The following is a 14,361-nucleotide window of genomic DNA, read 5'->3' as shown; positions in this document are numbered from 1 at the left end:
GTGTTAAGATGGGGTATTTTCTAAATAATTTCTGATCTTTGTTAAATCTCTGTCCCTAGAAAGAATGCCAATATTTGACTGAAGTGACAAGGCTAAGTTGTCCTCTGCCTGTGCTTTTCTCTGGATGATCTGGGTAGAAAAGCATACAGAGTAAAGAGCAAACTCACTCTAAAATTAAAGAAGCTGGATTGTAACCATGCGGCAGTGTCATCTTCAGACAGACTACAACTTGTTAATTATTGAAGGAAAAAAATCAGCATCCTCACTATTACTAATGATCTTCTATTCTGTGTTTGTAAAATAGGGTCCACTAATGAACTGTATTATAAGGGAGCTCTTCTACATTTCTTTTTGACTAAGGATTCTTTATCTTTAATATTTTAAGTAAACTTTACTACACTTTAAAAATATTATTTATTTAAGATGGACCTTGAAGATCTCCTTTCTGTCCCTTTCTGTCATTACACACATGAACAAGACACAGAAAGAGAAAGTGTATTGGCCAAGGTTCAGACAGAGAAACAGAACCTGCAAGAGGTATATATTTTAAAGGGTGTGTTAAATTATACCCCCCCCCATGATGTTAATGTTAAATCCTCAGTTTTTGCCAATGTGGTCTTATTCTAAAAGAGGGTCCCTATAGGTCTAAAGAAGAGATCATCCTGATTATCCAGGTATGCCCTAAGTCTATTGGCAAGTGTCAATAAGAGACATGCAGAAGAAAGACACAAGGACGAAGAGAAGAAAGCCATATGAAAATGGAGGCAGAGGTAGGAGTTATGCTAACACAACCCCAAACCATCTAAATCATCATCAACTAGAAGAAGCAAGACTTGATTCCCGCCTAGAGGCATCACAGGGAATATGGTCCGGCCAATATCTCCATTTTATATTTCTGGCCTGCAAAATTATAAGAATATACATTTCTATTGTTTTAAGTAGAATAATTTGTACTACTGGTAATTTGTACAACTTACTCAGAAAATTAATTTAAGGTAGGTCATCTATCAGAGCAGGATGAAACTCTGGGGAATGAACAGATGCTGCAGCCCACAGGTGAATTATTTCTTCTAGGAGAAGAAGGCTTTCAAGTCTTTTCAGTTAAATGAGGCCCATCCACATTATCTAAGATAAGCTGTTTCACTCAAAGACAACTGATTATGAACATCTTTACAAAATACCTTCAAAGCAATATCTACATTCCTGTTTGATTGAATAACTCAGCGCTAGAATCTGGACAAGTTAACTAATAAACCTGACCATCACAGAAGACAAATAATTTGCTAAAAATTACAAATTTAGTAACAGTGTTCTGACTTTCAACTCAGTCAAATATTAATAATGCCCTCTCACATCAGCCAGCCAGCAGACAAAAAAGATGAACACCATATAATATTTATTTATGTGTATAGGATGCAAAAATAACATGTAGAGTCTCAGCCAAGTCTTCCTTACACACCAAGAATAGAAGAAAGGCAAGAACTTCAAGTGTAGGTGAACAGGGATGAGAAAAGTTTCTCCAGGGTGCTTGTTTGTATACTAGCAGTTGGTGACTGGCCAGATGACTAAAAGCACTACTGTTTTGTCAAAAGATTCTTCATGCAGGGAAGGAATAGTGAATTGTCTCAGACAACAGTGTGACTTTTAATGGCCTGAGAAGAAGGTTGAAGCTTGAGGGACAGGACAGAGTCTGAAATGACAGACTTGATTATTTGGTTGTTGTCTTTTAACGATGTAAATCCTTGCTCTTATAATATCAATAAATCATTTAGTTCTTATTCCTGGGAGAGGAATTTGGATCCAATGGGGTTTATATCAAGATGAATCTAAGGCCAGAGCACAGTCTCCTCAGAGGGAAACTTCTCTAGGTTTTCACCACGATGGCCCTAAGTAAAGTTCTCCAAAGCTTTGTAAAACTTTAGACAGTATTTTTTTTTCCTGATTATAAGCCTCTCTCTCACCTTCCTTTGCTTAGAGCACTTGCTTTAGGAAGCTTGCAATTTTAAATCTCTTTTCTGTCTCTTTGATGCAAATTTTCTCCTGGCCTCTTGACAGTTTCACAGGCCAGAAATTTCTTTCTCAAGGGCCAGGAAGTCATCCCTTTGGATTTGAGAAGATAGGATACTAACTTTGGAAATACAACTAGCAAACTCAGTGGCCTAATCATGTTAACCAACCTCCCTGATAACATCCTCCAGTCCTTTTTCATGAGCTCAACCCATTGAATAAAAACCCTTCTGCTTTATTTTTTATTTTTATTTTTTGGTGTGGGGATTGAATCCAGGGGCACTTATGCACTGAACCACATCCCCAGTTCTCTTTTGTATTTTATTTAGAGACAGGGTCTCAATAATTTGCTTAGGTCCTCGATAAGTTGCTGAAGCTGGCATTGAACTCTCCATTCTCCTGTCTGAGCCTCCCAAGTCACTGGGATTACAGGCATGAGACATCAAGCCCAGCCCCTTCAGCTTTTTGTTCTAATGAAGTTAAATTCAACTGTCTTTCTCACTGCAATATTCTTGATTAAAATCTTCCTTACCTCTTCAGCTCTGTGCAAATTTTTCTTTAATAGCTTACATGTACAGAGACATGAGGCATGCTGAAGTAATTATATCTTCACATCCAGAGAAGCTAGATGGATCCAATGCATATAAAGCCACAGCCCAGCAATGCCTGTGTACAAGAAGCCTCTTTCATTTACCCCATATCCATTTACCTCCATATCATTCTCCATGTGAGTTTTTATGAGAAAGAGATGGGAGATCAGGTCATTGGTGATGGAGAGCACTCAATTACTTATTTAATGCATTCTTCTCAAATACCTCCTATGCATAAATATTGCATTTAAATCTAAAGAGTTTGTGAGAGAAGGAAGGGAGGAGAGGCAAAACTAAGGTGCATAAATAACTGGAGATAAAAAAAATCAAGTAATAAAATTATCAAATAGAACATCTTGAAGAACAGAAGAACACACTACACAAAAGTAAAAACAATCCTCAAAAGGAACTATGTAAACAGAATTGATGGAGATGAAAAGAATGACAGACGAAGAAAAAACAGTTTGAGAATAAGTGAGTGAGGGCAAGATTTAGTAAAGGAGGAAAGATGGGTGAGTTGTAGGCAGTTTTATTCTGGAAAGTCTTCTAAATCTGAATTTGTATCCTGGGGTTAAAAATAAAACAGGCCAACAAACTTTCATTTGGGCCTGATGGGCAAGCAGGGCAGTTACTCAATGCTTTCGGGTGATCTACAAGTGGGCTGTGGGAGTCTCCAAACAGACCTGGCTTGCTTCATCACCTGCACAACCGCTTGCCTGACATGCTGTGCTATTTGATTTTGTGGCCCATGAAAACTTCCCCTGAAATAATTTCTTACTCAGTTCTGTGGTCTACAGGTTTCTAAACATTTTCCTGCATCTCCACTTGAGGGAAATTGATGTCAAAGTATATTCCCTAGTTTTTGGACAGTATTATCCATCTGTCCTGAATCCTGAAGACTCTAATAACACTTTCAAGGCAATGAAGCTGCTACTTCCCTTCACATTCTGGCCATCCAGGACAATGCTAGTTCTTTTCAGGAATTAATTTCGGTTTCTATACCCCAAGCTCATATTTAAATCACAAAGGTCACAGAATCACGGGTGCTGAGAGATAATCTGGCACAGCCTGTCCTTCTGGGAGTCCCTCCTCTCTCTTCTTCATTCATTCAGCAACTGCATGTGAGAGCCCCAGCTGTGAGCCAGGCACAGTACTCAGTTGGAGTCACAGTGATGACAACCTTCACTCTGAGCTGACAATCCATCTGGAAGCAAACATGTAAGGGCTGCAAGGAGAATGGAGAGCTGCTGTGAAGAGGAGGAGTTGGGCAAATGTGTTCTGAGGATCCAAAAAGGCTTCAGAGAAGAAGGGCATGTGAGCAGCTGAGGCTTGAGGGCTGAGTGGGAATCTGCCAGGTGACTGTCATGCACAGGTGTCTATCCCTGCATTTCCTAGGCTCCAGAAGATGTCCCCAATCGGGTGCTTCATCCCCACTTTTCTTTCTCAAAGAAGCATTCATCCCAATCACCCCCAGCTCATCTTTAAGATGAAAAATCAATCCTGTCTCACAGAGTCTTGGGGCCTTTGAGACTATTGCTCAGTCGCATCATCTGAGCTCAATATTCTGACTCCTTACTTTGTGAGTAATGGAAATCATATCTCTTTTCTGAGCCTTCTATTCCTCGCATACAGATAGGATAATGCATAAGCTGCCTGACTGCTTAACAGGGAGAAAAGTGAAAAAAAAATTAATACTGTTCTTGCTGTTACATTTTTAAAAAGAACTAAAGAGGAAAAGTACTAAGTTCTGCTAGGCAATTTTCCTTCAAATCACCCCCTTCCCTGTTCTTTATCATAATTATAATCTTTGTCATTATCATCATCAAAGTTACTATATGTTGTTTGCCTATATGTTATATGTGCATAAAGGCACTGTAGAAATAATCATTTATCCTCCTAACAATTTCTACTATCAATATTATTAGAGCTCAAGTTTGCTAATGAAAAAAAAATGAGGCAAAATAGATTAAGTACATTGCAAAGGTCAAGAACAGTGTGCTAGTGAGGACCTTCCTTTGTTTCCCATCTATCTGCTTCTGTACGCCTTCCTTCCTTGCATCCTTGGGATTGTTTCCTGTTCTCTCTATTAAAAGCAGACTGGTCCATCCTTTTCTTTACAGAGCCACAACAGAGCTGTCTTTTATATGTTGCAATCATAGAAAATTTCCTGCCGCTTCTTGAACAGGCAGTCACACAGAGTTACAGAGTGTGACAGTGCTCTACTCTATAGTCACTGCTGGGAAGCAAATTCCATTGAGTGGTAGAGAAGAAGCAGGTAAATGAAAGCCTCCTGCCAAAGTGTTAGATGTCCTTAAAAACACAATACCAGCCTCTATTTACAGATAGCAGCATATGCATCCATCAAGTCTCATGACTCATTGCCTCTATTGCAATATCTGGATTAGTTTCAGAGACGCAAATAGAAAAAATATGATACTGCCAGAGAACCCTGTGTCTTTTGTTACCCTGCAATGTTTTGGCTACTGATTATCACCATTGATGCACAAGATAACAACGAGATACTTACTTATTTTCTCAGTTAAAACTCATGGGAGACTTGCTTTTGAATAGACAGAAAATTGAGACTCCTAGATAGTATATGCTCAAGACATTCTCAAAAAGCCATTTTCAAAAGAAGGATGAATATGTTACCATTTGGTCATACCACTAAGAATATATATGTTGGCATCTTAACAGGAGAAGTAAGACTACGAAACAAAGAGCCAAACACAAAAGCATTATTCAAATAAAGTATTCACCTCAAGAAGGTAAATACTTATTGATAAAAATTCAAACCATTTATTTGCTGAACTGCTCTGGCATCTGTACAACAGGATGGCACTGGAAGAGCTGAAGGTATACAAAGTCACTAGCTAATAATGGTGCAAGTATAGAGAAACTCCATAAGTCATTGATATTGATACTGAAGCTTTAGACACTCCCTTTTCCCCAAAAGGCTATTTCTTATAAATAGGAATCTTCCATTGCCACAGGTTTCAGTTGATGTTTTTTGCTCCTTCTCAACTCTTAATACACCCTTCAGGTAGCGGAGTAGTGAACTATCCTCTGGGAGATCTTTCCATGGTATATTGAGCTGTGTCCAAGCACCTCTCTCTATTGAACAGTAAAAAACCTAGGAGCACGAGGGTATTTGAAGGTAGAAATAATACTATTCTTTTTTCAATGCAGTAAAGTGGGTGGATGTAACAATGAGTTGGTAGAAGCAATTAATTCTGCTGGCTTTTTGTAAGTCTTTTCTGCTAAAACTTGATTTTTGCTTAGCCTTATCCTTAATTGGTATCCTTTATTGATTGGGCAAACTCAGGCAATCTATCAATTTGTAATTTGGAATGAATGTCTTTCATGTAAATTCTACAAGAATTGAGTAAGGAAATACACGTGAAGTACTTGGCACCATGGCTGGGCTAAAACATGTATTCGATTAATATTAGTATTTAAATAAATAAAGCTCAAAAGACCTAGCTTGTTGTAGGCTCTTAAAAGGAAACGATTCTTCCTTGCCCAATCACTACTATTTTATATGCCTTAGATATTTTAATTAATTACCAAACCCAACTCCAACTGCATTCCTGCATTTGCAGGAATCATATTATCTTTCATTAGAATAAAATTGATCAATTATAAATGTGATATGAAAAAAGCACTGAGTCTAAAGACAACTTAGAACAGTAGCTCTCAAAATGTATCAAGCAATGATCACATCATTTATGGGAAGATTTTGAAAGCAACAGGCATTTTCTCATATGAGTTCTAGCTTGTTTGAATAAAATCAGTGAGGTGTCAGATACTGGTCACTCATAGCTGGGCTTTTACCCCAATTTAATTCTGAAAACATTCATAAAGCAACATCTCTCTTCACAGCATAATGCTGGACTCCATAGGGAAAAAAAGTTTTGATAAGTTTAACTCATACACTCTCAAATTCATGGGGTTGTTATAATAATTAACATAAAAATTATAGCTTCTTGAATCATTAAATAAATATATAAGTAATTAAATAGGGGAAGTATTACTCAGGAAGTTTTCAGTTGCACATAATGAATCCATCCAGTTTAAACATGGGAATGAGGTTGGAATAGGAAGACACATGGAAATTGAAGTCAGGTAGTATTTAGCTTCAGTATTTAGTAGGCCCATTAGCTTAATTGCTCTTTCTCTCTGTGCCATCTTTATTTCAGCTGTGTTTCCTCTATGCTGATTTCTTTAACAATGTGATTCTCCTTTGCTGCATTATTAGCCTTTCACTAGGTCCAGATTCACACCCTCCTAGGTTAGCAAATCAAAGGAAAGAGAACCCTTCTTTCCTAAAAGGTTCAGCAGGAAATATGAACCATTATTCTGAGTTTGTAACTCTCCATGGACCACTTTGGCCCAGAGGATGAAATGTTCTGATTAACTAGAAGAGAATCATGTGGTTATTGGAGAACTTAGAAAATAAAGTCAGCCTTATCTAAAACCTTTAAAGTAGTGTAATTAGTATAGAATTTTATGAGGAATAGCCAAGGCATACTGAGAAATTTGGAAAAAAAAAAGCGCACTACATGGTACTTCAGTTAGGATTATGTTGGAAAGTGAATAACAATAACTCAAAATAACAAAACTTTAAACAAAATGAGTTCATTGCTTTTGTGTAGTCAAAATTAAAAGGAAGTTAGTCTCCAGCTGATAAATACATAACAATATAATAAATTCTGGCCCATGTCTTTAGTTGCTCCAACATAGGTTTTAATTGCCAGAGTACAATATAATATATTTGCTAGAGTTTTACCCACTAGATCACATCTATCTAAGGATTCTTGGAAAATATGAACTTACAAAAGAAGTGCTTCTAGTTTAAAGATACATTCTGATACTTGGATTTAAAATTTACAGCTGCATTCCATTAAACAGAGCTAGGTCACATGGCCACATATAACTGTAGAACTGGCTGAGAGACATGTAATCTTTATTGTGGGAAACTGAAATGTGGGCATTATATTACTATGTCAAAAAGAGAGAATGGACATTAGGGGGCAATCAGATATCTTCACCAAACATATGGAAAATAACAAATATAATGTATGATACGTGGTATACAGGTACAATAAGAATTTTTTTCTTTTTAAATTATTTATTTATTCTAATTTGTTATACATGATGGCAGCCTGCAATTCATTTCATATTACACATATGGAGCACAATTTTTTGAGTCAAGTCCAAGTTTTATCTCTCTTAAAAAGTTATATAACCTTAAAATCAAACCAGCTTCTTGATAACACTACCAAACACTGATCCCTCTATGTACTAAAAAGAGTCAAAATGGTGATAAAATGAATTGATGGCAGCCAGGTACTTCAGGCTTGTCACAAACCTGTGTTGGACCATCCATTGAAGATAATCTTCTCAGCATAGTAAAGATACAACACATAGTCTTGGGATTTTAGCATTTTAGATCTTCTAATAATTTCACAAATATTAACAAGCATCATGAATACTATATAATAATGAAGTTAAGAAAATAATCATTAAGAAAAAGAGACCAAAGGATTTAGCCTGCAATATAAAACAAAACAAAGACAGAAAACCAGAATCCAAACCAAGGCAATGATTTCCAATAATTCCACATACTATAAGTCAGGGGTCACCAAAAATTTCCTGTAAAGACCAGATAGTAAATACTGTAGCTAGCTTTCTAGGGTCACATATAGCATCTGTCAAATGTAGTCAGTTCTGCCATGGAAAACCAAAAGTAGCCAGAGACGATATGTAAGCAAATGAATGTGTTTGAACTACAGTCAAATTTTATTCATTGACACTAAAATTCCCACTTAAAGAAATGTCAAGACATAAAATATTCTTCTGTTGATATTTTTTTCACCTTTTAAAAATGCTAAAACATATTAGCTTGCAGACTACAGAAAAATGGACATTAGACTGATTTCCTGACTCCTGCTACATCACAGTGAAGAATATACTCTTTAGCCTGAATTTAAGATTTTCAGTGTCACAGATACAGTATTGCCATGGTTTAAATGTTTGTGTTTTCTCCAAAATTAACCCCAGTTAAGCAGAATCCAGAGGTAGGAACTTTGGGAAGTAATTAGCCCTGAAGACTCTGCCCTTATGAGTGGGATTAGTTTGATTTACAAAAGTGTGAAGGGAAGTAGCTAGGCTTTTTTTTTTTTAACCTGTCTCTTTTGCCACTTGAGGACAAGCGTCTATCCCCTTCTGATGACACAACAATAGAGGGCATCTTGGAAGTAAAGATAGGACCCTAACAAACTGAACTTCCTAATGCCTTGATCCAGGACTACTAGCCTCCAGGACTCTGAAAATAATTCATTTGCTTTCTTTTCTTAAATGTAATGCCTTTATTTATTTATACATCATCCAATCTCAGGAATTTTGTTCTGGCAATGTGAACTGATTGAAACCACTATACATTTCTAGTCTTAGATTCTCTGTACATCACTAAGTGTACAGCAAAACCAGATTATCCACTCCAAATATTCCTCCGCTTTCCCAACTATATTTCTTGATATGCTATTTAAACCATCTAAAACTCACTGAGAGCATTATAATCTGTTGAAACATATCCTATCTTCGCAATTAAAACAATTACTGACAATAATAAGAGGAAAATAAGTACAGTAATCCCTCTTTGCTCTGCTTTCTTCAGTTTCAATTACCTGAGTTCAACCACAATCTGAAATTAAATGGTCTCCATGGTCTAGAAACATAGAGTTGAGATCAGAAGAGTAGAGCAAACAGATCAGAGGGAAAGAGGGTACTTTGATCAAATTATGTTACGTGTAGGTACAAATATGGCATATGAATTCACTATAATGCATAATCATAATGCACCTATAAAAATTCTAGAAATAAACAGCCCATATTCACATAATTTTTATTTCAATATTATTATAATTGTTCTATCTTATTGTTATCTATTGTTGTTAATCTCTTACTGTGCTGAAATTATAAACTAAAGTTTATCATTGCTATGTATGCATAAGAAAAAAAAGTACATAGAGGGTTTAGTACTTTCTGTGGTTTCAGGCATCCACTGGGCTCTTGGAATATATGCCCTAAGATAAGGGAGAATACTATAACTGAAATTAAGCCTCACTTTCAAAATGAAAATGCACTTATTCCAAAACCCCAAAGCATATAAGAAAATATAATATTGAAAAAAATAACCATGATAAATATCTTAAAATAATAGTTTGAGAAAGACCAAAATAAGTATTCTGAGAAAGGGCAGATATAAATTTAAGTGCATGGTTAAAAACAAAACTGAATACAAAAATCCTAGATATCTAAAATACTCTCTCAGATACCGGTTAATGAATCAGATGATGATGAATAAGCAACAGAGAACTAAAACTTGAAAAATTCAATAAACTGTATTGATTACTCAGTCTGAACAAAACTAAATCAAAATGCACATAATAAGAGAATGAGCATCAATAAATCTGTTTAAAATGCAGATTTTCCCTCCAACTTTAAAGGTCTTTTAAGATATTTTTAAAGTAAAGATCTTGAAAATTTCATCTGTTTTTAAAATCCTGAGAGTCATGAATCATGAAGTTTAAGACCATACTTTGGAGTCCAAGAATCAAGTCAAATCAATGCATTATTATTAATGTAATTGATATTTTAAAATAAATTACTATTATGTTTTAGATCTTCCTTTAAATTTAAAAACATCCTAATTCCAGGAAAATCTCCACTTTTAAAAAATTAATTCCAATTGTTACTGATATGATTAGAGCCATTTATCCAAACATTTGTTTCTATCTGCTCATATTCATTGATATTTGCCTCTGGATCATGGTTATTTACTTTCCACTTTGGGTTATAATCCAATGTGATGATTGTTGCTAAAATTCTTCCAATTTGGGCCATTGGGAGCTCTTCCAATTGGCTGCCCTGTCTCTTTTACATACCCCCATAGACCTTTGTTTTCTATTTTTTCTTTGAAGCACTTGCTTTTTTTATGACACTGATTATGCTCCAGGCTCACCATATATATCCCCTGTCCAGCCCTAGAATCAGCCAATTCTCAAAAGAGCTCTGGTTCAATTTGTTAACAAACAGAAACCAAGATCTAAGTCTGTATTTTTTATTTATTTTTAGCCCTAATTTACTGAGGTTGAAACAAACATCATGTAGGACCTCAAGACCCAGGCCCAGCATTAGATGACCAAACCCCTAGGCCTCAAAGCTGCAAGACACATCCTCACCCAACCCCCATGTCAAAACCCCTCCAGCAGCATGTAGCACCTCAGGTGTTGCACAATGTTACCACAAGATGTTCCATGTAGATAACCCTAACGGGCCCCCTATCACAAGATGTTCCTTTTCGACAGTCCTACTGGTTAAACTTGAGAACTAGGTTTAAAAACAGGAACTGAAAGGACAGAATGCAATTTTATGGTTTTTCTGAGAACAAAAAGTTGAAAAACAAGTTTACCCCCCTAGGTGACTCAACTGCTGAATTCAGAGGGACCAATAGGAAGGCTGTTGCTGTGCTAAGCTAAGACCTAACCCACCTGTTCCATATAAAAGATCTATACCCCAAAGCCCGGTGTGCCAGCTCATCGAAGCTCCGGCTGAGGTTTTGCTGTGCACCCGCAGGCGCCTGTGTGAGAATAAACGCCTCCTGCTTTTTGCAGCCAGTGTCTCGTGTGGTTCATTCCGGGTTTGGGATCTGTGGATATTTCATTGTGGAGGTTCCACCGAGATCCAAGATCCCGGTTCCGGTTCCGATCCCGGTCCCTATCCGGAGGACACCCGACATCACTGGGAGGTAAGCTGGCCAGCTCAAACTGACTGTCTTGTTGTCCTGTTGGTTATCTGCTCTTTGTTCCGCGCAGCGTCTGTAAGACTATATGATCCTAGGCATAGTCATTTAGTATTCTGAGTATTCTGAGGCAGTTCTGTCATTTAGTATTCTGAGGCAGCTTGAGAAGGAGTTGACGAACTCGGACTTCTCCCCTGCCACCCTGGGAGACGTCCCAGGGATCAGAAGGGTCCACTTCTTTGGGGCCCCCGGTGTTTCCGAGGGTTACACCATTTTTGTAGGCGACAAAGAAGTACAAACTTCTCCCAGGCCATCTGATTTGTTCGGTTTCCACCGAAGCCGCGCAGCGATCTCACTGTTTGGTTTCGTTTTTGTGTCATTGTGTCTGTCTCTCTATTTCCTCTCTGAAAGTAACATGGGACAATCACTAACAACCCCTTTGAGCCTAACTCTAGATCATTGGCAAGACGTTCAAGATCGGGCAGACAACCTGTCCGTGGCAGTCAAAAAGAAAAAATGGAAAACTCTCTGTACTTCAGAATGGCCAACATTCAACACCAGCTGGCCAGCAGAAGGGACTTTTAATACTGATCTTATTTTCCAGGTGAAAACCCGAATCTTCACCCATGGTCCTCATGGACACCCTGACCAGATACCCTACATTGTTACCTGGGAGGACTTAGCCTCCAACCCCCCCCCTTGGGTTGCTCCTTTCTCTCCACCCAAACCCCCTCTCCGTCCTCCCCTTGAACCCTCTGCTCCCCTCATTCCACTTCCCCCTCCCCAAACCTCTCATCTTTACCCTGTTCTTAACAAATCTGAGACCTCAGTTAAAACAGGGACAACACCAAAGAAGGTTCTACCGCCGGAGGACTCAACTCTAATTGACTTGCTGACTGATGAGCCTCCTCCCTATCAGCCCCAGCCCTTACAAGCCCCTGAACCTGATCAAGCATCCTCCGAGGACGAGAACCAAGAAGGCCCAGTCGCCAATGCTCCCCCGGATCCTTCTCCCATGGTGGGACGGCTCCGGGGACGCCGGGATCACACCGCCTCAGGAGACACCTCCAGAGTTCTCCCCCTGCGACAGACGGGAGGCCCCAATGGCCAATATCAGTATTGGCCTTTTTCTGCCTCTGACCTCTATAACTGGAAAACCCATAACCCTTCCTTTTCTAAAGACCCTACAGCTCTAACCTCTTTGATTGAGTCTATCCTAGTAACTCATCAGCCAACATGGGATGACTGCCAGCAGCTCCTGCAAATTCTCCTCACTTCAGAGGAGAAACAAAAAGTTCTTTTGGAAGCTCGCAAAAATGTGCCAGGGGACGATGGGCGTCCCACCCAACTCCCAAATTTGATTAATGAAGCTTTTCCTTTAACCCGGCCAAACTGGGACCATGCGACTGAAGCAGGTAGGGACCACCTACGTCTCTATCGCCAGTTACTCATAGCGGGTCTCCATGCAGCAGGGCGACGACCCACTAATTTGGCTCAGGTAAGACAGACTACCCAAGGGGCAACAGAAACCCCGACAGCATTTCTAGAAAGATTGAAAGAGGCATATCGGAGGTTTACTCCTTTTGATCCTGATAGCGAGGACCAAAAAGGAAATGTATCTATGGCTTTCATTTGGCAGTCCGCCCCAGATATCAGGTCTAAATTGCAGAGACTAGATAACTTGCAAGATTTTTCTCTGGCAGACTTACTGAAGGAAGCCGAAAAGATATATAACAAAAGAGAAACTCCAGAAGAACGAGAGGACAGGATCAGAAAGATGCAGGAAGAACGAGAACTTAAGCTTAGAGAGGAATCAGACAAAAAAGAAAGGGAAAGAGAACAAAGGCGTAACAGGGAACTAAGTAAAATATTGGCCACCGTAGTTCAGGCAGGACATCAGGGAAACAAAGTAAACAGGGACAGGGAGCAAAGCAGACCCCGTGTAGACCGAGATCAATGTGCCTACTGCAAGGAAAAAGGACACTGGGTAAAAGACTGCCCAAAGAGACCCCCCAACCCCAGGAGAGATACCAACCGGGCTCCCCGACTGCTAACATTAGATGAGGATTAGAGGAGTCAGGGCCAGGAGCTCCCCCCTGAGCCCCGGGTAACTCTACAAGTAGGGGAGCAACCTGTGACCTTCCTAGTGGATACCGGAGCCCAACACTCAGTGCTGACACAGACACCAGGACCCATGAGCCACAAAACGACGTGGGTCCAAGGTGCCACTGGGAGTAAACCCTACCGGTGGACCACCACGAGAGAAGTACACCTTGCCACAGGTAAGGTTTCTCATTCGTTCCTACACGTGCCTGACTGTCCGTATCCACTGTTGGGAAGAGACTTATTGGCTAAATTGAGAGCCCAAATTTATTTTAAAGATGGGGGCGTCTCCATCACGGGGCCAAACCAGACTCCATTACATATATTGACTTTCAAATTGGAAGACGAATATAAACTTTTTGACAAGCCCTCGGTACCTATGAAAGACATGGACTATTGGCTTAGTTCCTACCCGGAGGCCTGGGCTGAAACCGGAGGAATGGGATTGGCAAAACAACGGCCCCCAATAGTCATTCATCTGAAGGCCGCTGCTACTCCCATTAATATCAAACAATATCCTATGTCAAGAGAGGCCTATCAGGGCATCAAGCCGCATATCAAACGCCTCCTAGACCAAGGCATCCTAACACCTTGCCAATCGCCCTGGAACACCCCACTACTACCAGTTAAAAAGCCGGGGACTAATGATTACAGACCAGTCCAAGACTTAAGGGAAGTTAACAAGAGGGTATGCGATATCCACCCCACAGTGCCAAATCCTTACAATCTCCTTAGCACTTTGCCTCCTACTCATACTTGGTATACTGTTCTGGATCTGAAAGATGCTTTTTTCTGCCTAAGACTGTCTCCCCAAAGTCAGGCTCTCTTCGCATTTGAATGGAAAGATCCAGAAGG

At 39.2% G+C, this 14,361-nt stretch overlaps 1 protein-coding gene across 1 annotated transcript; it reads left to right on the top strand.

Annotated features, from left to right (window-relative positions):
* The first annotated feature begins 11,270 nt into the window (after nt 1–11,270).
* Nucleotides 11,271–13,505, top strand: LOC124076120 (uncharacterized). Its single transcript, XM_046419920.2, has one exon. The coding sequence runs from the start codon at nt 11,819–11,821 to the stop codon at nt 13,472–13,474; it is 1,656 nt and encodes a 551-aa protein (XP_046275876.2). The 5' UTR covers nt 11,271–11,818; the 3' UTR covers nt 13,475–13,505.
* Nucleotides 13,506–14,361: the final 856 nt, after the last annotated feature.

The sequence above is a fragment of the Marmota monax genome, unplaced genomic scaffold (genome assembly GCF_021218885.2).
Source record: "Marmota monax isolate L192 unplaced genomic scaffold, Marmota_monax_Labrador192_F-V1.1 WCK01_AAM20220418_F8-fsc00019, whole genome shotgun sequence".
Taxonomy (NCBI): Eukaryota; Metazoa; Chordata; class Mammalia; order Rodentia; family Sciuridae; genus Marmota; species Marmota monax.
The sequence above is the reverse complement of the archived record's forward strand: the minus strand, read 5'-3'. Positions and strand labels throughout refer to the sequence as shown.